General features: G+C 44.0%; 1 protein-coding gene across 4 annotated transcripts; it reads right to left on the bottom strand.

The window, feature by feature from the left end:
- Positions 1 to 132: 132 nt before the first annotated feature.
- Positions 133 to 27954, bottom strand: Rbak (RB associated KRAB zinc finger). Of its 4 annotated transcripts, XM_037198480.1 has the most exons (6): positions 27681 to 27954; positions 19765 to 19905; positions 14878 to 14936; positions 5109 to 5235; positions 3860 to 3955; positions 133 to 2530 (listed from the first exon to the last, which is right to left on the bottom strand). In XM_037198480.1, exons 3-6 carry the CDS (start codon positions 14890 to 14892, stop codon positions 645 to 647), a joined length of 2124 nt encoding a protein of 707 aa, XP_037054375.1. In that variant the 5' UTR covers positions 14893 to 14936; positions 19765 to 19905; positions 27681 to 27954; the 3' UTR covers positions 133 to 644. The 4 variants fall into 4 exon arrangements, with proteins under 4 accessions (XP_037054375.1, XP_028746127.1, XP_037054376.1 ...); XM_028890294.2 differs by lacking the exons at positions 19765 to 19905; positions 27681 to 27954 and adding an exon at positions 16075 to 16342; XM_037198481.1 differs by lacking the exons at positions 19765 to 19905; positions 27681 to 27954 and adding an exon at positions 13825 to 13933.
- Positions 27955 to 27975: the final 21 nt, after the last annotated feature.

Raw genomic sequence — 27975 nt, forward strand, 5'->3', positions numbered from 1 at the left:
CTAATACCACGTTTTCACAAATTATTAAAAGCCACAGTTACAAAAAAATTGCACAGAATATTAAATTGCATTTCTAAAACATCAGATGCCACATATTTAGTCACACTTATGATCAACTCTCAACTTTATAAATTCCTTTTATAAGTTTATTCAGAACATATAACTTCTTGCATATATTTTCTATAAACACCTGCTTTTACATTACAAATATGGCTTTTAGCTTGTTTCCAAAGTGTGTTACATAGTCACCTTATTGACATTTCTTAGGAAGACTCCCTGATATGTAAATACAATTTAAATCAAAAATAAATATTAAATACTTTGAAAGTTTCACTCCTGTAAAAATTATCTAGTGTCCCGTGAGTTACATGGTCATGGTTTGCTTCTTGCTGAATTTCTACAGATTCTTCTCCGAAAATTCAGGTTAAAGTAGATTTTGTTTTAGGACTTCTCAAAGCTCACGGATGCTCTACTTATGAATCACTGGGGTGCAGCTCTGTATAGAGCATCTATAGCATGCAAAAGGCCCTGTATTCAATTCCCAGCACCACAAATATAAAAATTGGGGGGAAAATCCACCCTTGACTCCCTATTGAACTTCCAATGTTCATTATAACCAAATGTTTGGTTTTTGAATTGAGATGTCAGAGATTTTCCACATTGAGTACATTTATATCCCCTCTTTTATGAATTCTCTGATGGCTATTGAAGGCTGATCTGTGATGGAATTTTTTCCCACATTCATTACATTGATAAGGTTTCTCTCCTGAATGAGTCCGGTAATGTACAGTGAGGTATGACTTCTGAGAAAAGACTTTCCCACATTCATTACATTCATAAGGTTTCTCTCCTGAATGGCTTCTATAGTGTACAGTGAGGTTTGACATCCGAGAGAAGACTTTCCCACACTTGCTACATTCATAGGGCTTCTCTCCTGAATGGATCCGGTGATGAATAGTGAGATATGACTTCTGAGAGAAGAATTTTCCACATTCATAACATTCATACGGCTTTTCACCTGTATGTACTCTTTGATGTCTAAAGAGGGATGAATTATGAGAGAAGGTTTTCCCACATTCATTACAGCCAAAGGGTTTCTCTTCTGAATGACCTCTGTAATGTACAGTATAGCATGACAAATCAGAGAATGACTTTCCACATATATTACATTCATAAGTTTTTTCACTTTCTGGAATGGGCTGGTGTCCATTGAAGGCTGAATTTTCAAGGAAGGTTTTCCCACACTCATTACATTCATAGTGTTTCTCTCCTAAGTCATTTGTGTGACCAGGAAGATATTGCAGCTGGGAGAACTTCCCACATTCACTACACTCAAGTACTCTCTCTTCTGTATGTACCTTCCTATGCCTAATGAAAGCTGAGTTTAGATTGAAGGTTTTCCCACATTCCGTACACTCATATGGTTTCTCTTCTAAATGGCTCCTATAGTGTATGGTGAGATATGATACCCGAGAAAAGAACTTCCCACACTCACTACACTGATAGGGCTTCTCCCCTGTGTGTGTTCTCTGGTGTGTAATGAGAGTGGACTTTCGGTAGTAGGATTTACCACACTCATTACACTTATAGAGCTTCTCTCCTGTGTGTGTTCTCTGATGGTCATTGAGGGCAGACTTCCGGGAGAAGGATTTCCCACATTCATTACATGGATAGGGCCTCTCCCCGGAATGATTTCTCTGGTGTAAAGTGAGGTGTGTCTTTTGGCAGAACGTTTTCCCACACTCACTACATTCATAGGGCTTTTCTCCTGAATGAGTTCTCAGATGTTGCGTGAGATGCAACTTCTGGCAGAAGGTTTTCCCACATTCATGACACTTATAAGGTTTTTCCTCTAGGTGTGATCTCCGATGTACAGTGAGGGTTCCCTTTTGACTAAAGGACTTTCCGCACACATTACATGCATATGGTTTCTCTCCTGTATGAGCTCTCTGATGTATGATGAATTTGGACTTTTTACAAAAGGATTTCCCACACTGCGTACATTCAAAGGGCTTCATTTCCATTTGTGATCTCTGGTATACATTGAAATCTGACATCTGAATGAAGTCTGGTCCAGAATCATCCCATTCATAGGGCTTCTCCCCCATATAAGCTCTCTCATGAGCCAAGAAAACAGTTTCACTGTCTAAGGCTTCCATGCACCCATAATCAAAGGGTTTCTCCAAAATGGTAATTTTCTGCAGAATACTTTCATCATGTTGAGAAGTCGGATTAAAGTCATCCGCTTTCTCTCTGTATGTTTCCCCACAATCAATACACTTGTTGGGCTTCTCTAATGTATACCTTCCATCACTACTAATTAATTCTGAAATAGGTTCCAAAGTCTTCCCACAGGAGACACAACTGTGAGCTGCTGTGCTTGAAGAAATGAGGTGTGGTTCTAGGTTATAAGTTGTATCAAATGCATCCCCCTTCTCTGGTCTTTGGCTATTGAGATCATCAGCTTGCCTCATATGTTTGTCTTCATTTTCTTGGATTTTCTCTATGGTGTCTTGAACTTTACTGATTTCTGAAAAGGAGTAAGATTGAACAAATGTTATCAACATGAATAAACAAGCTACAGAGGGGGTAGTACCTAAATGTCATATCTGTGGACAATTTATGAGTAAAAATTATTATGAGTGCATAAGTCTCCTTTTCCTCTGATTTATAATATGTAATAGATGTAGGGGGGATAAGAAGTGGGAAGAGAGTAAATTTACACTGAAAACAAGCACCGCGGTTACTTTACAAATATTGTCTTTACAACTTTGACAGAAGAAATGAAAATGAGCTAAGAAATGAGGAGCAGAAAACACAGATACTCACAGGATGTGACAGAGAAGTGGGCGGACTCACAGCAGGGGAAGCGGGGAATAACCTGGGGCATATCTGAGAAAGAAATGTTCTAACATGGCCTACGTTTGGGAGAAATAGATTCTCACTCATATCAAACGGCAACACATCACCACAGGAAGACCGCCACCCCAGACACTTCTGCATTTACACCAACGGCAACACATCACCACACAGGAAGACCGCCACCCCAGACACTTCTGCATTTACACCAACGGCAACACATCACCACACAGGAAGACCGCCACTCCAGACACTTCTGCATTTACACCAATGGTAATACATCACCACACAGGAAGACCGCCACCCCAGACACTTCTGCATTTACACCAATGGTAATACATCACCACACAGGAAGACCGCCACCCCAGACACTTCTGCATTTACACCAACGGCGACACATCACCACAGGAAGACCGCCACCCCAGACACTTCTGCATTTACACCAACAGCAACACATCACCACACAGGAAGACCGCCACCCCAGACACTTCTGCATTTACACCAATGGCGACACATCACCACACAGGAGATTACGCCTTAGACACTTCTGAAATCTTTGCTTTTGTTTTTGTTTGAAAAGTTTAAGGCTGGCCTTAAACTTTCAGCAATTCTCCTGAATTTCCTGAAGTTCTGAGACTACGAACCTGAGCCACTATGCCCATTGAAATCTTTGCCTTCCTATCCAGCACATAATGTGAAATCATTCTGAAAGTTCCATTTTCCTCCCACTTAAAGAGAATCCCACAACCAGGGCTTGAAGAGTTTGTGACAAAAAGTAAATGCTCACTACATTCAACCTTTAATTTCCTTTCAATGTCGAAACTTAAATTTGCCCACACCAGTTATGGCCCCCATCGTATTTCCTTTTCTTAATTCCAAATACAAATAAATCCCCATATTTCTGGATTTCACCTGATATAAAGCATCAAGTTTCAAAAGCTTCTCCAACAATGTTAATGGGAATGACCACTTTTTAAAATTTCAGCCTCTATTCACTTACCCAAATGACTCTGTGCATGGCGGTCAACTTCCACCAACCATGGTTCTTCTCCCTGCTCCAACTTAATAATCACATTTGGCTTGGTAACGTCATACCCTGTTATCAAGAAAAGGAGAAAGGTTGGGACTAATTGTTTGGCTGCAGAATCACTGTGGTACAGTGTAGTGGGCAGCCATTCCAGCTTTGATCTGGAAGTTCCAACCCCCATTGAGGCTTCGGTAATGGTCATGCCTACAAAGCGGGGCCAAGAGAGGACCCTGAAGACCCGAGATCCGGATGCGCCGGCTCTCTTGGTTCCTAAACCCTGGACGCTGGAGGTAGACCGAGCAGAGTTCTCCAGAGAACACCACCGGACTGCACCATGCCTTTCCCAGACTCTGTAAACTATCCATTCACTTGTAAGTTACCCCAGAAAATAAACCTCCCTTTTAACTACGTGGAGTGGCCTTAATAATTTTACCAATAGTACAGTGTGGTGATATTGTATTCCCCAAAATATTGTGCACCCTAATAAACTTATCTGGGGTCAGAGAACAGAACAGCCACTAGATAGAGAGGCCAGAAAAATGGTGGCACACACACCTTTAATCCTATCACTTGGGAGGCAGAGATCCATGCGGATCTCTGTGAGTTTAAAGTCACACTGGAAACAGCCAGGCATGATGACTCAAGCCTTTAATCCCAGGAAGTGAGTCTTTAATCCCAGAAAGCAGAAAGGTACATAAGGCGTGAAAACCAGGAACTACGCTGGTTAAGCTTTTAGGCTTTTGAGTAGCGGTTCAGCTGAGACCCATTCAGATGAGAACTCAGAGGCTTCCAGTCTGAGGAAACAGGATCAGCTGAAGAACTGGCGAGGTGAGGTACCTGTGACTTGTTCTGCTTCTCTGATCTTCCAGTGTTCACCCCAGTACCTGGCTCCAGGTTTGTTCTTATGAATGAGACCATTTAAGATTCCTGCTACAGCACAGGAAGCTGTGCCACAAGTTATATAACACTCCTCCCGGGTTTTTTACCAATTAAAAGCAGAATCTTTTGTATGTAGGGATGTAGCTAAGAAAGAGAGCACTTGCCTAACATGTAGGAGCTCTGGGTTCAATATCCAGTACCATAAGGGGAAAAAAAGTGGACTCTTTCAACCGAACATTAAAGATAGACTTCATGTCTACCAGAAGGACTTGGGAGCACTTGTTCCTTTATACTACAGACAAATCATTGAATTCATAATATCTAGAAAGCAGCTGGTCCTCACCCACAGAGACGAGGTTGCTGTAGTTCTCCAGCATCACATCCCTGTATGTTGTCTTCTCCTCAGAGCCCAGCTGCTGCCACTCATCCTGGGTGAAGGCCACAGCCACATCCTTGAATGACACCAGCCCCTGCAATGGCATTATGATCAGAATTAGGAGAGAAATAAAAGGCACAGGGAGAACAAGCTTTTCCCAAGCAACTGGTACAGTTAACCACAAACATTCTATATCTTCATGTTACAGAGCCTGGTTACAAACCGTATTGCAAACATGTTGTTTTGGGAAACAAAAGCAAAAACAAAACTCTAATGTAACAGTTAACTATCAACTTGAGATAATCTAGAACCACCTGGGAAAGGGAGGAGCAATAAGGGATTGTCTAATTACGCTGGCCTGTGGGGGCACGTCTTTATTATGTTAACTCAAGTGGGAAGGCCTGTCCACGATGGGCGGCATCATTCCTTGGGACAGAGATCCTACGTTCTGTAAGAGTGGAGAAAGCAAGCTGAGCACTAGCAAGCATGCATTAAGTCAGTGCTCTTTGCTCTCGACTGTGGATGTAATATGACCAGCGGCTTAACATTTCTGCTGCCTTGACTTCCCCAGGATTATGGATCACAACCTGGTATCTTGAGCCAAATAAACCTTTCTCTCTCAGGTTGTCTCTCTCAGGGTATTTTAACACAGCTAATGAAATGAAACTGAGCCACCTACAACAGTTCAGTTCCCATTTTTTAATTAGATTGTGTAAATTGGAGAGGCTATAAAATATGTAAAACAGCCGGGTGGTGGCAGCATACACCTTTAATCCCAGCACTGCAGAGGCAAAGATAGGTGGATCTCTGTGAGACTGAGGCTAGCCTGATCTACAGAACTAGTTCCAGGGACAGCCAGGGCTATGCAATGAAATCCTGTCTTGAAAAGTAAACAAGCAAACAAAAACTTATTTTAGTATATGCATGGCAGCAAGTGTGGGGAAGGGGGGTTAGAGGAAAACTAGCAGGCAGGTCTCTCCTTCCACCGGGGTTCTGGGGGTGAAACTCGAGTTGTCAGGTTTGATGGAACGGACCTTTTACTCATCTTGCCAGTCCTGGGTTTCAGCTCTTTGTTTTTTTGCATATTTTATTTGCATAGCCAACCGTCTCAACTATTCACACACTTGAGTTTATTTCAAGTTTCACTGCAAACATTTCTTTCTTACAGCAATACATAACATTTAAAAAAAAAAAAAGGATCAACGCCCAAAGGTTTTACTAGAGTGAGATATACAAGGAAAAGAAGGGGTTAAGAAAAGGGATAGACTAAACAGCATCAATATGTAAAGGCTGAATAGAAAAGTGAGTGGAAAGATACAATGAGGGTCAGTTTTAAATTAGGAGTAAGCCAATCAAACGTGATTATCTTCCCAATTCAAAAACCAAAGTCCAGAGCTAGAGTGATGGCTCAGTAATTAAGAGTGCTTATTGCTCTTGCAGAAGACTGGAGTTCAGTTCCCAGCACCAGTGTTTGACAAGTCTAGAGAGCTGACACTTTCTTCTGGCCTCTGTGAGCCTTCATGCACACCATACACATAAACACACATATGTAACACGAATTTTAAATGGTCTTAGTAATTAAAAAAAAAAAAAACTCAGTGCCAGCTAGTAGAGTAAATTCTGAAAGATCAGAGAGATAGAACAAGCCACAGCTACCTCACCTCACCAACTTCTCAGCTGATCCTCTTTCCTCAAACTGGGAGCCTCTGAGTCCTCATCTGAATGGATCTCAGCTGAACTACTACTAAAAGCCTAAAAGCTTAAAAGCCTCTAGTACCTGGTCCTCACGCCTTATATACCTTTCTGCTTCCTGCCATCATTTTCTGGGATTAAAGGTGTGTGTCACCATGCCTAGATGTTTCCAGTGTGGCCTTGAACTCACAGAGATCCAGATGGATCTCTGCCTCCCAAGTGATAGGATTAAAGGTGTGTGTGCCCCCATTTTCTAGACTCTATATCTATCTAGTGGCTGTTCTGTTCTCTGACCACAGATAAGTTTATTAGGGTACACAACATATTGGAGGACACAATATTAACACACACACACACACACACACACACACACACACAAATTATAAACACATATATTTTTAAAAAGAAACAGAAAACACATTCCATTCTTCTAAGAGCACTGGTATCCAGGTCCCAGGCACAGGAATGTCCCTGTGGTACCTTTTAGGTACAAAGATGAGTTCTGGACAAAAAAAGCCAGAGCCATGGGCCACGCAACTTTATATAGGGGCTGTTGGTCTGCAGCCAAAACAAACAGCAGACTCTCCAGCAGAGACCTTGTAGAGTCCCATCATGGGGACCAAGGAGCAACTGGTTGCCTGAGAAGTAAACCACAGAACTCCGTGGACAGCTGTGTGATATGGCTTCAAGGACAGGGCAGTCAGGACTGCCAAATCTGACTAGAAGCCGGTGGCTTTGGCAGTGCCGCCAGAGACAGCAGAGGACACCAGATTTCAGACCTCCATCACTATATAACCATGCATCAATACATAACTATTCAAAGGGAACATTTCTGTGTGAAACAATGATAATCTATCTGTATGGGATTATCAGGAATAGAGATCCAATCCAAGACTGTATCAAACAAAACAGGACATACATTCAACACTCTCCACAGTGGACAGGCTTTTTGTTTCCCTAAATGAAAACTTAGAAAGCCATTTCAGTGTGGATTAATTTGAACAAATTAATCTCCTCTGTGAACTCACCACCTCTACAAAATAACCCAATACCCATTTAATTAGGTGTGATGGTTAATCTCAGTGGTCATCTGATGAGACCCTGAATCACAGGAGAGACAGGCCTCTAGTCATTCCTATAGGGATTATCTTGATTAGGTTAAAGAGGCAGGAAGGCCTGCCCACCACAGGTGGCTTCATTCCCTTGGCTTAGATCTTGGACTGTACAAACAGAACAAAGTGGGCTGAGCACAAGCATTCTTTGCTTCCTGCTTTTTGACAGTGAATACAATATGACCAGCTGCTGACTTCCCTGCTGGGATGGACTGTAACCTGGAATTGTGAGCTAAAATAAACCCCATCTCTCTTAAACATTCGCATTGGAGTAATTTTTAAAGATGTCATTACTTTGTATGTATGAATGCTTTCCCTGCATGTATGTATGTACACATATGCATCATGCCTGTGGCAAGAAGAGGGTATTGGCTGCAGCTGTGGTTACAGGTGAGCCACCATGGGTGCTGGAATCAACCTTGACTCCTCTGAAAGAGCAGCCACTGCTCAGCCATCTCTCCAGCCATGTCACAGCAGCAGGAAAGGTGACTACGCCATTAGGTAGCCTCCCTGTTACACACGCCCAGACTCTACAGCCATCACCCCTGTAGAGGTGAGTCAAGCCAGCAGCACATTAGCTGTTAATAATTTCTCTTTCCTTGCCTAGAACAGAGAATCTAGACTCGATTTCCAGTACCTCAAAGAAGAAATTTTCTCCCACAAATTTAAACAAAATATTAAGAATCATCAGCTAGCCGGGCAGTGGTGGCGCACACCTTTTAATCCCAGCACTTGGGAGGCAGAGGCTGGGGTATCTCTGTGAGCTCAAAGACAGTCTGGTCTACAGAGTGAGTTCTAGGAAAGCTGAGGATACATAAAGTAATCCTGTCTGGAAAAAACCCAAACCAAACCAAAGAATCATCAGCTAAGGAAACAGCATCAGCAAAAAGCTAGGCATCAAGATGAAAACTCAACACTAACAAAACTAAACTTATACATAAAAAGAACGTAATTTCTGTCATATGTGTCTGTGTTGTGCTGGTATGTATGCCTGTACACCATATGCATGCCTAGTCCCCACAGAGGCCAGACGAAAGTACAGCATCCCGTGGGACTGGAGTCACAGAAAGTTGTGAGCTGCCATGTGGGTGCTGGGACTTGAACCCAGGTCCTCTGGAAGAGAAACAAGTGCTCTTAACCATTGAACCATCTCTCCAGTTCAGAGAAATTAAATTGTATCTATTGATTTATATTTTAAAAGTATTGTATATGTGTGCACACTTAAGCCATGGCACATGTGTGGAGGCCAGTGTACAACTTTGTGGAGTATATCCTTTTCTTCCACCGTAACATGGGTTCTGAAGATCAAACTCATGTCCTAGGGCATTTGTGGAAAGCACTTTTATCTGCTGGGCCATCTTGCTGGTCTGATTCCTATTTTGTTTTTTAATAAATTAAGATATTGCTTCCATAAAGTAAGAGTGTATTGCTAAGAAACAGGTATTAGAAACTATTTAGAATTTAAGAGCCGGGTGGCGGTGCACGCCTTTAATCCCAGCACTTGGGAGGCAGAGGCAGGCGGATCTCTGTGAGTTCGAGGCCAGCCTGGGCTACAGCGTAAGTTCTAGGAAAGGAGCAAAGCTACACAGAGAAACCCTGTCTCAAAAAAAAAAAAAAAAAAAAACTTAAGAGACTAAATTGTGGAATTGGTTTTTAAATCTTCAAGAAAAGCATGAGTATAGCACGTTACTGTAACACAGCTCAGAAGAAAACCCTTTGCCTTCCCCAAATGGTCATCATTTACCTTTAGAGTAGTAATCCAGGACAGGAAAATCTAGTCCTATTTGCAGATGATATGAAAATTCAAAGAACTGTTAATGAAAACCAACTCCATAAAATAACTGTAAAGTAACAGGATATAAAATTAACACACAGAGTCAGGAGTGGTGTGCACATCTGTAATCTCAGCACTTAGGAGATGGAGACAGGAGGTTCTTAATTCAAGGAAAGGGATTCTATTCCACGAAACAATAAAAATAAGCTGGGCACGGTGACACACACCTATAATCATGGCACCTTGGAAGCTGAGGCAGGAAAATCATAAGTTCAAAGTCCACCTGAGATACTTGGGAGGGTTCTGTTTCAACAGGCGTGTGTGTGTTCGTGTTCAGTGTTAAGAGTACTTGCCTAGCACAGTATGGCTCCGGGTTCAAGCTCCAGTCCTGGTGGGCAGTTACATGGGGGCAATAATACTACCAGATTACAGATGTAGACTCATGATTTAAACCATTTGGCAGGACTGGGGTCTATATCAGTAGAATGTGTGCTTGGCATCTCAGAAGGCCCAAGTTCAAGACCCAAGAATCAAAGATTTAAAGTTTGGTACTGATACATGGATAAAGAGAAGTAAAACGGAAAATGTCTTAGTTTGCATCTCTGCTGCTGTGATAAAACACTGATCAAAAGCAACTTGAAGAGGAAAGGGTTAATTTGGCTTCGGGGTTACAGAAGAGGAAAGGGTTAATTTGGCTTAGGGGTTACAGAAGAGGAAAAAGTTTATTTGGCTTAGGAGTTACAGAAGAGGAAAAGGTTAATTTGGCTTAGGGGTTACAAAGCACCAAAAGAAACCAAGGCAGAAACTCAAGGCAGGAATCTGAAGGTGGGAGCTGATGCAGTGGCCATGAGCGAACGCTGCTTGCTGGCTGGCTCCTTCTCCACAGCCTGCATAGCCTGCTTTCTTATAAAGTCCAGGCCTACCTATCCAAGGGCAGCTTTGTCTACAGTTTTCTGAACCTTCCCCCATCAATTAACCTAAAAAATGATCCCAAAGGCCAATTTGATGGAGGGAATTTCCAGGTGACTCCAGTTTGTATCAAGTTAACAAAAATGAGCCAGTACAGAAAACAAAGTTTGGAAGTGGGAGGTGGAGTTACATTATTACATAATGAGGATGTCATATCAACCCATAGATATTTTTTTGCAGAATGGAGATTAATGCCAGGGCCTTGCACATGCCAGGCAAACGCACTACCACCAAACTACATTTTTTGCATAACTGACTTGTAAGAAACAGTGTGATAGCTTGGGGGTGTTCTAAGTGGTCTACAACTTAAGATTAAAGTCTTAGTCCCCAGGATGACACTGTTAGGAGGTGGTGAGACCTTCAATCGGTAGCACTCAGACAGCGCCTTAGACTGTTGGAGGTGTGTGACCCAAGTGGCAACTGTGGAGCCCAGTCTCTCTGTCTCCTCTTCCTGTCTGGCCACAGACACCCTTCTCACATGCTCCATGATGTAACACAGCTTAGAACTGACGGCACGCACTCAGGGCTGTCTGTTCCCATGCACCTCCAAAACCACGAGCAAAACAATAGTTTTCTCTGTAAGTTTTCTGGCCCTGGTATTTCATTGTAAGAGTAGGAGATAACTGTTTGAACAAGGACAAAGCCATCCCAAGCCTTTGGCCAGCACAGAATGAACACCCACTAAATCAGTAATCTAAATGTAAAAACAAGTGAAGCCAAATAGGAAAAAATAAAAGGAGATCTTTGTAACTTTCCAAAAATGACTTAAAATGTGGACATGAGGACTTCCACTCCCAGCAGTGACAGGTGACAGGAACAGGAGGTATCCGCCAATGTGCAAGTGTCCAGACACACGCAGTTTTCTGCTGTGCTTTGTCAACTGTGAGAGGGGAGTGAGAGCTGCACTTTCGTCTCTTTCTCCACACTTCTGTCAGGTATTGCTTCCGGTGTTTTATTAGGCATGAAAATACTTAGGATTGTTAGGTCTGCCTACAGTTCTATGTATGAGACTCTATGTTGTGGAATATTTAACTGTGTAAAGATGTGTTACACTTGTTTCTGCTGCATTTGTTTAACTATGTAAAGATGTGTTGCTGCTTCACTTTGCCTGCCTAAGGCACCTGATTGGTCTCATAAAAAGCTGAACGGCCAATAACTAGGCAGAAGAGGGATAGGCAGGGCTGGCGGCCAGAGAGAATAAGTGGGAGGAGAAACCTAGGCTTGAGAAGGAGACAGGAGGAGGAGAGAACAAGGGAGGAAGAGAGGGAGGAGACACCCAGGGCCAGCCAGGCAGCTGACAGGCAGCAGTCAGAGTAGGACACACAGAAAGGTAAAAAGCCCTGAGGCAAAGCGTAAACAAAGAGAAACAGATTAAAATAAGAGCTAAGCTAAGGCCAAGCATTCATAACGAATATTAAATCACAGTGTCATGAATTGGGAGCTGGTTGGTGGCCCAAAAGAAAAAGCCTGGTACAACTCTACAATTCTACATATGAGATTCTACAATTCTATGTATGAGATGCTATGATTCTATGTATGAGACTATGGTTCAATGCATGTCTCCACAATTCTATATATAAGACCCTGGATAAGACTCGATTCTGTGTATGACTCTATAAGTCTATGGATAAGACTCTCCCAGTTGGGTCCTCTAAAAAAAGACCAAATGCAATCTCCAAGCACTTGTAACATTCTCTAGATTAAGCCATCACTTTGTCATTGTGAAGAGTTTGGGTTTCTGTTGTTTGTTTGTTTGTTTTACATCTGGTACTGCAGGGTGTATATTGTCTATTATTTCACAAGCCATTCCGGGTCTCTCTTGAGGAGTGCTGGCATGGGAGGCCAGTGAGATGGCTCAATGGATAGGAGCACTTGCCACACAGCCTGATGATCAGGGGCCAACCCCAGATTCCCTATGGAGGGAGAAAACTGACTTCTGCAAGTTGTTCTCTGACCTTTACATGTATGTGGTACATACTGCCCCCCAATACATGTAGGCGCATACAAAATAAATTTTAAAAAGTTGTTTGCAAATAAGAATTGGGGCCGGGCGGTGGTGGCACACACCTTGAATCCCAACACTCAGGAGGAAGGCCTGGGCTACAGAGTGAGTTCCAGGAAAGACACCAAAGCTACATAGAGAAACCCTGTCTCCAAAAACCAAAGGGGAAAAAAAGAATTGGTACCTTAGAGCAAAAGGAATGCAAGATTTCTCTGTATAATTCTTTTGTTTCTTTGCAACTTTTCTATGAATCTGAAATTACTTCAAAATAAAATGTTGAATAACAACAAACAAATGTTTGTTTAAGAATATTTAAGAAGTGTTTGCAAAGAACTCAAAAACCAACTTGAAGGGATTATCTGGGCTCCAAGCTCAAGATTTAACTATCAAGGTCAATCACACATCAATGAGATATTTGAGACATTTTTAAACCCATAGGCTCAAAACAAAAACAAAAAACATGCTGCTCAGAAGCCCGCCAAATAGTTCTAATCTGTCTTCTTACAGGAACTGTATAGCCTAAATGAGAAGTTTACTTTCACAAAAGTATTCTAGCTTATAAATGAAGGAGAAATGATACAATGGGTGGGGGTACCATTCCTCCTTCCCTACGAACTCTGTAGACTGTGACAATAGCCATCACTTCATAGCCTGCCAATCTCACCACAACTGAGACAGGAACATAACAGAGGCTTCTAGAAGGAAACACACAAATGTCATGTACAACAATTTTGATGTCAGTGTTGTCAAACTGGGAGAATCCAGAGCCACCCAGGAGATGGGCCTATTGGGATTGTCTTGATTACATTAGTTGAGGTGGAAGAACCTACTGCTGTGGATGTCCCCATTCCCTGGCTGGGTCCTGGACTATGGAAACAGACAAAGGCCGTGCAGCAGCATGCTTTCCTCTTTCCGTCCTGACTTCAGACAAGATATTAATTATCAGCTCCCTTACATTAAACTCCCGCTGCCTCCCCCACCATGGTGGACTGTACTCTATAACTGTGAACCCAAACAAAACCTTTCTCCCTTAAGTTGCATTTGCCAAGGTAGTTTTTCAACATGCAAACAGAAAAGTAACTATGACAATGGTCTTGCCAAAACAATGGACAAGCCAGGTACAGTAGTGCATACCTGTGATCCCACTCAGATGTGGAGGCAGGAAGATCAGGAGTTCATCAGAATCAAGGGCATTCTCAGGCTACAACAGCATTCTGGAGGCCAGCCTGAGCTACATGAGGCCCTGTCTCAAAACGACAACAACAAAAATGAATGAACATAGTCTGATTAATCTTTCTGAGCAAACTACCAATTTCACAAGGCAAGCAAGGAATTTTTTAAACTACTTAAAAGGTAAAACAATGGCAACAGATTCCAAACTGAAACAACAAATAAACAACCCAGTTTCTTGTGGGAGGGGGTACAGAAAAAAATTAAAACCATAAGAGGCAATTTGTTTGCTTGTTTGTTTTTTTGAGATAAGGTTTCTCTGTTTAACAGTCCTGACTGTCCTGGAACTCACTCTGTAGACCAGGCTAGCCTCAAACTCACAGAGATCCACCTGCCTCTGCCTCCTGAGTGCTGGGATTAAAGGCGTGTGCCACCACTGCCCAGCTCATAAGAGGCACTTTAAAGAACCATTATTAAAAGATTTTGATCAAACTACTACAATATATTGTCTGGATTTTTACTCCTGGGATTTAAAAAATAAAGATGGAAATATATCCCATTGGCTTATGACATTCTGGTCCCTGGGAAAATGTTATGTAACAAGTTCTTAGGCAGCACGTAACCTCTGCTTACAGACCCAACAAAGAGAACACGGGACTCAAAGGTTGTTATTAGGAATGCTATTAATAGTCATACCAACTTGAATAAAGAAAATTTCCCAAGTCCTAGGAAATCTGTACTATCCATAAGCAACAAAAAATGGCATTTCCCAATAGTAGCTGCAGGTGATGTAACGGATACTATTTTTCTTTCCCTAATACTGTCAAGTAACTTTATTAGCCAAAAATTATCACACTGCCTACGAAACACACCATGACAGTCTGCCACTCCGGCTATATTTTATATTATAATCACCTTTATTTATCCCTCCACTGCCATTTTAAAGAACAGTCCTTTGTAGGTCTCCCAAAACACATTACAAAGGAGAGAAAAACATTTACAAATGGGAAAACTCACCTTTGACCGGCTCATTTTCTGCTGCTCTTGGGAAAGTGCAGACACTGCTGATGGCAGACCTGTGGGAGAAAAAGGTCACTGAAATTCGGCATTAACTGGTCTACACAGCGACACAGCTCTTGCCTGGGAACCACCAAGTGAAATCACAGCCTACAAACACTTGGAAGAGGTAACATGGGTGACGGGAAGGAACCACACACGTAACTCCCCAACAGGCACCGGTTGGATGGGCTACACTTTCTTTCTTTAAGGAAGTTTCTCTGTGTAGCCCTGTCTGTCCTGGAACTTGCTCTATAGACCACGGTGGCCTCGAACTCAGAGCTCCGCCTACCTCTTCCTCCTGGGTGCTGGGATTAAAGGTGTAAACCACCACTGCCTGGCTACACTTTCAATGATGAACTCAACACTGCTTCTGGCCTTAGATGCAAAAAGGTGCAAAAAGGTTACTTATTTTGTTATTTCACATTCAAATTTGTGAAAATATGTCATGTGAATGAAGAATCTGAGCTTTATACATTTGGGATTAATGTTCCATGAGGTGACTGACATACACGTAATTCCAGCGGGAGGCTGAGACAGGAGGATCACCGAGTACCAGAACAACTTGGACAACACAGGGAGTCCACGTCTCAAAAATAAAAACGTAAAAAAGAAAAATGGTCCAGATAGGCAGACGTTGTACTAACAGTAATAAAGCGTGGTTTGTTCTCAAACTATCCAACTAAACTGATGGCGCATTTTTAAAAGGAATACGAGAGAAACTGGAAAACAACGGCACTCTTATCCACAAACCCCTGCAAGACCTTGGTTAAGTCACACACCGTCGCAGACTCAGTGTTCCTCCAGGAACAGAGGCAAAATCAGACTTTCTGCACTACACCGTTATGATGCCACAAGGCTGGTCAAAGTGCTACAAAGATAGGAACTAGCAGACAGTGCTGAAGGACGCTGAGTGACACCGTGGGAACCTGGAACCGCCGACCCTTTCAGTGCCGGCACACCTCGTCCTCGGACCGTCCATGCACCCCAAAGCGATGAGGCTGCTCTGCTGTCAGCCCGACCATCGCGACACTCACGGGCTCCGCAAGCTGGAGACAGCGGGGAACCCAGGTTCACGTAGATCGGTAGAACCTGGGCGAGCGACCGGCCAGGCCCAGCCTCCCACCCGCGGCCCCGATCTGCGCCCACGGGCCTCACCAAGCAGAGGGTCCCGCCGCCCCTGTCCTCCCAGCTCTCGGCCTCCGCGACGCGCTCCAGCTAGGCCTGCCCAGACCGCACAGCTGCGCTTGCCGGCTGCAGACCGGGAAGCTCTGGCCTCGGCCCCACGGGCTCAGCGACTCCAACTTGGCGATCGCAAAGGCTGCGGGAGGGAAGTTAGCCTCCACCAGGGACCAGCAGGGAGCCAGGGCGGCGCAGAGGCGGTGAGCAGGTACGGGCACGCGCATAGGCCGAGACGCGCATGTGCAGCATCTTGCAGGAAGCCGGGGTTCCAAGGCTCTCCTTTCTCCCCAGGAGCTGCGCAGAAACTCTGTCTCCCAGAAGTCCTCGCGCCGCGGCATCTAGGGACCATCGCGCAAGAATGGACCTCCTCCCAGCAGCTTGAAGGCGGCGCGCAGAGAGCAATGGCCGCCCCCAGGCCTGTTCTCAACTTCGCGTTTGTCCTCACTCCCTTTGAGCCCGGAGAAACGGCCTGCAGTTTACCACCCAAATCCCATTTTAGGCCTGGGACTCTTGAAATAGAAGGAAGATTCTGACCGACGGAAAGGAAACTGTGTGTCATTCTCAATTAACCATACCTCCTTGAAATACTAGGCACAAGAAATACCTAGCAATGCTTTACAAAGAAAGAAGAGAGAACGCAAATGGTGGGTTTTCTAGATCACACGACTAATGCTCAGAAACTCTAAAAACAGAACCAGAAAGAACAAAACAGCCACCTGTAGTATGGCCTCTGAAAGATGATACCTGGGGTCAGGCAACAATGACAAGTTTTCAAAAACGGCCCCATATGATGAACAATCCATCAGTTTCTTGCCGAAATAATGCAACGGTGTTCTTGGTCTGATCCTTCATAAAGACGTTGGCATTAAATTAATAACAAAATCTGCCAACCCAGAAAGTTCTCTGTGCCGATGCAGAAAGTAAGAGTTCCCTCATAGAGGAAGCACCGAGCCACCCTAAAGTGCCAATCTTAGATAAACTATTGAGGAACCAGCAGAAGAAGGAAGCATTGCTGAGTAGCTCCACAGACACTGCAGGGTGCAAATGGTCTCAGGAGAAAGGGTGACCCCTCCTTCTTGGAAGGACTGCTCTTCAAGACTCGCTGCACCTTCTCCCAGGTCCGTCCGGACGTCACCTAGTAACTGAAGTGTCCATCTGAGCTGGTCCTTATCTCATGAAGCAAAAGCTCCCACATCCCTGTGACAACCAGGTAGCTACATCACTGAATGAGGAGCCCAGACTAGACTCCCCAGGTGACAGGGAGATGGGAACACTCTCTTTACATTGCACAGAGGGGACTCGGGTCTTTCAGAAAAGGAATTCCTTGCTTGCAACGAGGACATTTCAAGTCTATATAATTTTGTAGTAAGATAAGATTTCGATGTGTACAGACAGAACAAGGGTCATCAGTCAACAGGCCGAGACCCTTCTCCTCTGTTCAGATAGGAATTGGGTAAGCAATGAGAAGCTCAACCAGTGCCAGCATCCCAGGCTCTTGTGTGCCCACGGTCTGCTGGCTGGACCAGCAGGCCGAGGGGCTTTTGGCTCCAAGTCCTGACCTAGAGGTCTATTGTGCCCAGCTTTAGAAACTAGAGACTTAATGTCCTGGCCTTTAACCCACTGGTGGCCCTGGCACTTGGCAGATGTTGTAATATATGAACTCCAGCAGCAGCATCAGGTAGCAATTGTACCTGCTAGTGCTAGTGATCCTGAGTAGACTCAGGTGTTGTGACCCCATACAACGGCCATGAGTGTTACAGCTATTGAGTCCAAGATAGACTCCTAGCTTGATTAAATTCCCCAGGTGACAGAGAGATAGAGGTGCTCTTTTCGTTGAGGTTTACATTGCAAAGAAGGGACTCTCAGGTCTTTCACGGAAGGAAGTCCTTGCTTAAGATGAAGGCAGAAAGCTTAGATAATAACAAAAAAAAAAACCAGATATGTATCAAAGAGACAATATGTATATCTGCCGTGAATTTTCACAAGGAAACGCTCTTTAAAATGGGAAGGGTGGAGAACACTTTACCATATGGCCACAAGCAAAATGTAATCTTTCATTTATACCTCATTGCTGGGAAAGGAACCCAGGCCTTCCTGTATGTTAGGCAGGTGCTCTACTCTGAGCAACCCCAGCCCCTCACTGGGGGATTCTAGGCAGGGCTCTACCACTGAGTCACACCCCAGCCCCTCACTGGGGATTCTAGGCAGGGCTCTACCACTGACCCCCCCCCCCCCCCCCCCCTCACTGGGGATTCTAGGCAGGTGCTCTACCACTGAGCCACACCCCAGCCCCTCACTGGGAGATTCTAGGCAGGGGCTCTACCACTGAGCCACACCCCCAGCCCCTCACTGGGGGATTCTAGGCAGGTGCTCTACCACTGAGCCACACCCCAGCCCCTCACTGGGGGATTCTAGGCAGGTGCTCTACCACTGAGCCACACCCCAGCCCCTCACTGGGGGATTCTAGGCAGGTGCTCTACCACTGAGCCACACCCCAGCCCCTCACTGGGGGATTCTAGGCAGGTGCTCTACCACTGAGCCACACCCCAGCCCCTCACTGGGGATTCTAGGCAGGTGCTCTACCACTGAGCCACCCCAGCCCCTCACTGGGGATTCTAGCAGAGGCTCTACCACTGAGTCACACCCCAGCCCTCACTGGGAGATTCTAGGCAGGTGCTCTACCACTGAGCTGCATTCCCCAGCCCAGTCTTTTTTCAAACCATCTAATGCAAATCACAATATCAAAGAAGATACTAAAAATATGGAACTAAAATTAATAGTGTTGAAAGTCTAATGGTCATAATATACCTTGATGTAAATATGTACTCTTGGGGCTGGAGAGATGGCTTAGCAGTTAAGAGCACTGGCTGCTCTCCTAGGGGACTCAAATTGGATTACCAACACCCACATAGTGGTTCACAACTGGCTATAACTCCATTCCTAAGGGATCTGGTGCCCTCTTCTGGCGTCTTTGAGCATTACATGCTCATGTTGTACAGACAACCATGAAGGCAAAATATCCATACACAAAATATGTTTTAAAAGGAAAAAAAGTAATGCATTATTGCAAGAGTACATAGACTGTAAATCCACTTACACAAATATTTCATACCATTTCAAAATATTTTAAAGGAAAATTGTGAAGTAAAATAAAATACTAACAAACTCATTTGCTATAAAAGATAAGGCCAATATATATCAACCCCACTTAGGCTAACTTAAGCTAAAAAAAAAAAAAAAATCCATGGGGATAGATGTAAAATTGAGCAGGTACATTCTGAGAGTGTGTGTGATGTTGGGCAAGTTATATACTTACAAACAAGTTTCCTTGTTTGATATTAAAGATTCATAATTCTAGTTCCTGAGTAAATGTCAACCTCTCTGGGTGTAACACCTGGCACCATCCCCTATTTGGGTGGGCCAGACATCAGACCCCACCCAGAGCCTCCCGAGCAAACAGAACATCTCACAGCTCTCCCATCCCAGAAATTCAGTGCAGGCAGACATTCATGTTGCCTGCGGTGGGAACATAGGACATTGTTCAGAAACTGGAAAAAGGACCTGAATGGAATAAGTGAGCTGTGATCCAAGATGGAATCACAGGCCTGAGGGGAAAAGTGGAAAGAAGCTGCATCTCGAATGAAGAATTCCACTGTGTGCCCTTACCTTGGAGGGAGTGGAGGGAAGAGGCCACCTAGGAAGGATGCTTCATAGTGGCTGATGCAGTGGTTCATCAGGAGGTCCAGACTTCAGCTCCAGCTGTCAATTATCACATATGACTGGGGGAGTCTTCTGGCTTTCAGTTGCCTTAATTAAAGGAGGGACTCAGAGAGTAAATAGTTGTTTGATCTCACATAGCATCTCCTATTTTCAAGAACTGATGTTATGACCATAAAATGGGATTTACAAGGACCAATTCTATGGTCATGAAGCAGATAAAGAGGGTGGGTGCACTTTGGGCAGAGAGGCAATAATGGGAGAGATGTGTTCTGGATGTACATACCTGATGTGTATATATAACGTACGCATCAACATTTCATCATTTTAAATGTTTTTCATTTGTTTATGAGTGAGCGTGCGTGTGCTGTGATGTGTGTGTGGTCAAGAAAACAACTTTGAAGAGTTGGTGCTCTTGCTCCGCTTGTTTCTGAGGCAGGTCTTGTGCTGTTCCTGTGCTGGGTACTCTGGGATATCTGGCCAGCAAGCTTCCTGAAGGCAGATTGTAGGCCCATGAGCTTCTGGCAGTCTCCTCGGCCCTCCTCCCATCCTGCTAGTGGAGTGCTGGGATTCCAGATACGCTACCACGTCTGCTGGTCTGTTTGTTCGTTTTGTTTTTTACCTCGGCTCTGGGGGTGTCACTCAAGTTATCCAGCTCTCACTGCAAGCACCTTTAGCTCCTGAGCCATCTCCCCAGCTCTTCATCTCACCTTAAGGTTAATCGTGGATAAATCACATTTTGTTTATGCACTCATCTGCCGACAGATGCTCAATGATCTGCTGATAGATGCTGGGAGGGTTTTTTTGCTATGGTGAACAAAGTTGCTATGAACATCCATGTTCAAGTTTCTGTGTGGTACCTCTTGTCGATATTGACTGGGTAACATCCAGTAGTGCAATTGCTGCGTCATCTGGTAATCCTCTGTTTGACTTCTTAAGGAGCCACCAACACATTTTTCATGTTGGCTGCACCATTTCACAATCCTGCCAGCAATATAGAGTGCTCACCACACTCTTGCCAACCCTTGCTATTCTCCAACTTCTTTATTACCACCACCCTCATGGGTGTGAAGTGGTATCTCATGGTGATTTTCTTTGGCATCCTGCTTTTAAAGAGACATGTCCACTGGGAGCTGTTCAGTTCCCAGGACTCACATGGTGGCTCACAGCCATCTATAACTGTAGTCCCATGGGATCGGAATGACCTCCTCTGGTGTGCAGACAAAACACCCAAACACCCATACACATAGCACAAACAAAAATGTCCATTCCAAGACTGCCCATCAATTCATTACAGACTTTCCACCATTTTTATCTCTCTTTTCTCTGTGTGTGTGTGTGTGTGTGTGTGTGTGTGTGTGTGTGTGTGTGTGTGTACGAGAGGTCAGATGTCTTCCTCAACTACTCTCCACCTTATTTTTTTAATAAAGGGTCTCATTTAATTTGGCATTTGCTGTGATCCCCAGGGGTCTTCATGCCTCTGCCTCCCCAGCACAGGGGATTACAGGCAAATGCTATATACCTGGCTTTTTCTTTCTGCAATGCGGCTGCTGAAGATTGAACTCAGGTCCTTATGTTTGTGCAAACAACACTTAACCAACAAAGAAACCTGTCCAGTACCCCCCATATGGTTTGTTTGTTTTTGTAACAGGTCTCACTCTGTAGCCCAGGCTGGCCTGGAACTTGCAGCAATCCTCCTGCCTCAGCCTCACAAGTATTGAGATTGCAGGTGTGTGTCATCATGGTCAGTTGGGCTTAGATGAGACATGCGGGGACTTGCTTGCTCCCACATTTACAGGCCTGTGTAGAATGACATCCTATCAGTCCCTGACTCCTCCCCCACCAGCTTCCTCCATGCTCTACCTCTAGAACAGTAGCAATGCCCTGTTGTATGATCTTTTGTCTGTGTTCTGGAGATCAGAGGGCAGAGTTAGCCATCAGTTAACCATAGAGGCTGGGCAGTGGTGGCACACACCTTTAGTCCCAGCACTTGGGAGATGGAAGCAGGAAGATCAGGAGTTCAAGGCCACCCTGGGCTACATGAGCTTGAACCAGTCTGAAAAAGAAACAGAGCCAGGCAGTAGTGGCTCATTGCCTTTAATCCCAGCGCATGGGAGGTGGAGACAGGATCTCACACTTCATTCAGTCTGAGAATTCATAGAGACAGGATCCCCCACCTCCCCATTCAGTCTGAGAATGTGTAGAGATGGGATGTCACCCATTCAGTCTGAGGATTCATAAAGACAGGCTACACCCCCACCCCCCCCCACCCACCCTCCACCCCCCCCCCCCACCCCACCCCACCCCCACCCTGCCACCCACACTTGGTCTGAGAATTCGTGGGGGTAAGAAGCTTCTGGTGGCTGGCTGCTCTGCTTCTCTGATCTTTAAGCTTTCACCCTCAATATTTGACTCTGGGTTTTTATTTAATAAGACTAATCAGGATCACACATCAATGCCATGAACGGAATTGTTATTCTGTTGCAGGTAACCACATGGATGGCCGGGTCCTGGGGCTTGCCTCTGTGAGCCATGCCATCTGAATCCGCTTTCTTCAATCGTAAGTACTGGGCCTTCTCACTTGTGAGTGCACAGCTTCCCCACTCCTCTTGGCCCCTCAGTCCATCCACTGTGGGGGCCCATCCTACACGTAACTGGAACTTCTCCATGTGGCTTCCAGGAGGTGGCTGCTCCTGTATTCTCCCAATGGAGGAAAAATTATAACCAGGGGCTAAGAAGATGGCTCAGTGAGTAAAGTGCTTGTCATACAAGCATGTGGATCTGAGTTCAAATCCCCAGAACCCATGTTAAAAAAAACAAAGAGCTGGGCAGTGTTCTGACAAAATTTGCCTGGAGATCAGAGGGCAGAGTTAGCCACTAGTTAGCCATAGAGAGTAGGCAGTGGTGGCACACACCTTTAATCCCAGCACTCAGGAGGCAAAGGCAGGTGGATTTCTGTGAGTTTGAGGCCAGTCTGCTCTACGTGGTGAGTTCTGGGACAGCCAGGGCTACACAGAGAAACCCTGTCCCAAACAAAACAAAACAAAGCAAGGAAGGGTGGCTTGGGCCTGTAATCTGAGCTGGGGAGGAGGAGACAGTAAATTCTCCTATACTTGTGGCTAGTGAGTCTAGATGAGTCATCAGGCTCCAGGTTCAGTAGAAACTATCTCAAAAACACACGGTGGAGGACTGGCGAGATGGTGAGGAGATGGGTAAAGGCACCTGTTGCCAAACCTGACCATTTGAGATTGAGCCCTGTGACCCATGTGGTGGTGTAAGAGTGATGACTCCAGCAGGCTGTCCTCAGACTTCTGCACCTGCCCAAGCCCACCCCAAATAAAATAAATTTTAAATGTTTAATAAGGTGGAGAGCAATTGAGTAAGACCATTGTCTACCCCTACATGCACATGTATACGTATCCACATATATGCATGTACTAAACATAAATTTAAAAGAATTTATTTTATTTTATATGCATGTGTGTTTTATCTGCATGTATGACTGCACACCACATGTGTGCAGTACCCTTGGAGACCAGAAGAAGGCTTCAGATCCTCCTGGTACTAGAGTTAGAGATGGTTGTGAGCCACCATGCAGGTGCTGGTAATTAAACCTGGGTCCTCTGGAAGAGCAATCAGTGTTCTTAACCACTAAGCCATCTCTCCATCCCCATAAGTTTAAGGGACAAAGAGATGAAACATGACCGTGCCTCCAGTGGCAACCCTGTATATGGATGTCTTGAAGATCAAGGTCAAGATAGGCGTGGTGTTTGCCTCAATCTCCAACCCTGGCTTTTACTTTCCTGTACACTGAATGCTCTCAGTGGAGGGTTATGTGCCCAGTGCACATTCTCTGACTATGGCCTCCAGTTCTGAGACCCCACTCAGTGCCTTCCACTTCAGGGCACTACTGGCTTCTCTAAGCTGAGCATGGTCCCTCTTGTTCAGTGAATTATGAAGTCTGCATCTGGACAGTAAACTAGGACCTCTTAGGCTCGTGTGTGTGTGTGTGTGTGTGTGTGTGTGTGTGTGTGTGTGTGTGTAATTTCCTAAAAGTGTTATTTCCTATATTTATGGAAATTAAATTTTTTTTTTGGATTTTTTATTTTTTTGTGATATATATTTTTTATTTTACAATATCATTCAGTTCTACATGTCAGCCATGGGTTCCCTATTCTCCCCCCTCCCACGCCCTCCCCTTACCCCCAGCCTACCCTCCATTCCCACCTCCTCCAGGACAAGTCCTCCCCCGAGGACTGTGATCAACTTGGTAGACTCAGTCCAGGGAGGTCCAGTCCCTTCCTCCCAGACTAAGCCAAGTGTCCCTGCATAAGTTCCAGGTTTCAGACAGCCAACTCATGCAATGAGCACAGGACTTGGTCCCACTGCCTAGATGCCTCCCAAACTGATCAAGCCAATCAACTGTCTCACCTATTCAGAGGGCCTGATCCAGCTGGGGGCCCCTCAGCCTTTGGTTCATAGTTCATGTGTTTCCATTCATTTGGCTATTTTTTTTCAATAATTGAGTAAAACTGAAATTTATTATATGCCACAGTCGTCCTAGGGACCTCCATGCTATATATATAGCCTCTATGGTTCTATGGGTTGTGGTCTGATTGTTCTTTATTTTATATCTAGAATCCACCAATGAGTGAGTACATACCATAACTGTCTTTCTGGGTTTGGGTTACCTCACTCAGGATGATTTTTTCTAGTTCATCCATTTGCCTGCAAATTTCATGCTTTCATTGTTTTTCTCTGCTGAGTAGTACTCCATTGTGTATATGTACCACATTTTTTTCATCCATTCTTCCGTTGATGGGCATCTAGGTTGTTTCCAGGTTCTGGCTATTACAAATAGTGCTGCTATGAACATAGCTGAGCATGTATCTTTATGGTATAAATCAGCATTCCTTGGGTAGATGCCCAAGAGTGGTAAGGCTGGGTCTTGAGGTAGTTCGATTCCTAATTTTCTGAGAAACCGCCATACTGATTTCCACAGTGGTTGTACAAGTTTACATTCCCACCAACAGTGGAGGAGTGTTCCCTTTGCTCCACATCCTCTCCAACATTGGTTGTCATTGGTGTTTTTGATCGTAGCAATTCTGACAGGTGTAAGGTGGTATCTCAGAGTCATTTTGATTTGCATTTCTCTGATGATTAAGGATGTTGAGCATTTCTTTAAATGTCTTTCAGCCATTTGTGATTCTTGTTTTGTGAATTCTCTGTTTAGCTCTTTAGCCCATTTTTTAATTGGACTGTTCAGTGCTTTGATGTCTAGTTTCTTGAGTTCTTTATATATTGTGGAGATCAATCCTCTGTCAGATGTGGGGTTGGTGAAGATCTTTTCCCAATCTGTTGCTGTCTTTTTGTCTTATTGACTGTGTCTTTTGCCCTGCAAAAGCTTCTCAGTTTCGAGAGGTCCCATTTATTAATGGTTGTGCTCAGGGTCTGTGCTGTCGGTGTTTTATTTAGGAAATGGTCTCCGGTGCCAATGCGTTCAAGAGTGCTTCCTACATTCTTTTCTATTAAGTTTAGTGTAACTGGATTTATGTTTAGGTCTTTGATCCACTTGGACTTGAGTTTTGTGCATGGTGACAGATATGGATCTATTTGTAATCTTTTACATATTGACATCCAGTTATGCCAACACCATTTGTTGAAGATACTTTCTTTGTTCCATTGTATAGTTTTGGCTCCTTTGTCAAAAACCAGGTGTTCATATGTGCATGGATTAATGTCAGGGTCTTCAATTCGATTCCATTGGTCTGTATGTCGGTTTTTATACCAGTACCAAGCTGTTTTTATTACTATAGCTCTATAGTAGAGTTTGAGGTCCGGGATGGTGATGCCTCCAAGGGTTGCTTTATCATATAGGATTCTTTTAGCTATCCTGGGTCTTTTGTTTTTCCATATAAAGTTGAGTATTTTTCTTTCCAAGTCTGTGAAGAATTGTGTTGGGATTTTGATGGGGATTGCATTGAATCTGTAGATTGCTTTTGGTAAGATTGCCATTTTTACTATGTTAATCCTACCTATCCATGAGCATGGCAGATCCTTCCATTTTCTGATATCTTCTTCAATTTCTTTCTTTAGAGATTTAAAGTTCTTATCAAAAAGGTCTTTCACTTGTTTAGTTAGTGTTATCCCAAGGTATTTTATATTATTTGTGGCTATTGTAAAGGGTGATGTTTCTCTGACTTCTTTCTCAGCCCTTTTATCATTTGTGTATAGGAGGGCTACTGATTTTTTTGAGTTGATCTTGTATCCTGCCACTTTACTGAAGGAGTTTATCAGCTGTAGAAGTTCCCTGGTAGAGTTTTTGGGGTCATTTATGTATACTATCATATCATCTGCAAATAGTGAAAGTTTGACTTCTTCCTTGCCAATTTGTATCCCTTTGATCTCCTTTTGTTGTCTTATTGCTCTAGCTAGAACTTCTAGTACTATATTGAATAAATATGGGGAGAGTGGACAGCCTTGTCTTGTTCCTGAATTGAGTGGTATCGCTTTGAGTTTCTCTCCATTTAATTTGATGTTTGCTGTTGGCTTGCTATAAATTGCTTTTATTATGTTTAGAAATGTTCCTTGTATTCCTAATCTTTCTAAGACCTTTATCATGAAGGGGTGTTGGATTTTGTCAAAGGCTTTTTCAGCATCTAAGGAGATGATCATGTGGTTTTTTTCTTTCAGTTTGTTTATATGGTGTATTACACTGACTGATTTTCATATGTTGAATCATCCTTGCATCCCTGGGATGAATCCTACTTGGTCGTGATGGATGATTGTTTTGATGTATTCTTGGATTCGGTTTGCCAATATTTTGTTGAGTATTTTTGCATCAATGTTCATGAGGGAGATTGGTCTGTAGTTCTCTTTCTTTGTTGCATCTTTGTGTGGTTTGGGTATCAGGGTAATTGTAGCCTCATAAAAAGAGTTTGGTAGTGTTCCTTCTGTTTCTATTGTGTGGAACACTTTGAAGAGTATTGGTATTAGTTCTTCTTTGAAAGTCTGGTAGATTCTGCACTGAAACCATCTGGTCCTGGGCTTTTTTTGGTTGGGAGACTTTTGATGACTGTTTCTATTTCTTTAGCGGTTATTGGTCTATTTAAATGGTTTATCTGGTCTTGATTTAATTTTGGTATGTGGTATTTATCCAGAAAATTGTCCATTTCTTCCTGGTTCTCCATTTTTGTGGAGTACAGGTTTTTGAAGTATGATCTGATGATTCTCTGGATTTCCTCATTGTCTGTTGTTATGTCTCCCTTTTCATTTCTGATTTTGTGAATTTGGGTGCTCTCTCTTTGCCTTTTGGTTAATTTGGCTAGTGGTTGGAAATTAAATTTTTTAATGTGTGTGTGGTGTACATGCACATGCATGCATGCTTGTATGTGGGTGAGTGTGTGTATAAGTGCACATACATGTATGAGTGAATGTGTGTGGAGACCAGAGGTTGACATTGGATGTCTTCCTCAATTACACTCCACTTTTTCAGAGTCCCCTGAACCCAGAGCTCACCCGATAGCCCAGCCAGCCAGATTGGCTATGGGATTCCCCAGTCTCCACTTCTGAGTAGTGAGATTACAGAAAGGTTGCCACACCCATTGACTTTTTGTGGGAGGTATTGGAGGCGTCAACTCCAGTCATCATGCTTGTGTGGCAACAGCCCCTACTTCCTGTATTTACCCCCATTTGGTAAATGTGACCATCTGGGATAGAAAATCTGGACCCTGAGACCCCACCATGGGTAGAAGCACAGAAGGCCAGCTGCTCAGTCCCTGTCCCACTCTGCTCCAAGGGTCTTACTGGGTATTGAGGGTCACAGACCGATATGCTTCCCAAAGTAGTCGGAAACAACCACTCACCTGGACAGGTCCACATCATTTTTTAGCAAGTCCGGAGCTCACAGTCGTCTGGAGCAGTGGAGTCAGCAACTGAAGCTTCGAGGTGACTGCCAGCCAAGTGGAAATCTGTGGAGACAAACCTAAACTAGGAACAGAAGTTAAAATTTATGAACTTATTTGGAACCCTTTGGCCCATACCCTTCGTAATTGAGAAAAACAGGAGTCCCAAGACCAAGAGAGAGGAAAAATACCATCCTTAGGAATCTGCACTTATCTGGGGTCCTTCTGAACTCTGTGAAGTGTATCCAAGTTTTAT

Source organism: Peromyscus leucopus, chromosome 23 (assembly GCF_004664715.2).
Source record: "Peromyscus leucopus breed LL Stock chromosome 23, UCI_PerLeu_2.1, whole genome shotgun sequence".
Taxonomy (NCBI): Eukaryota; Metazoa; Chordata; class Mammalia; order Rodentia; family Cricetidae; genus Peromyscus; species Peromyscus leucopus.

Bases quoted from the DNA above. Each gene is read 5' to 3' on its own strand.
- Rbak (XM_037198480.1), bottom strand. The intron at 3,956-5,108 runs GTGAGGACCAGC...TCTTGATAACAG, and splicing joins CAGCAACCTCGTCTCTGTGG to GGTATGACGTTACCAAGCCA. The intron at 2,531-3,859 runs GTAAGTGAATAG...ACTCCTTTTCAG, and splicing joins CCATGCACAGAGTCATTTGG to AAATCAGTAAAGTTCAAGAC.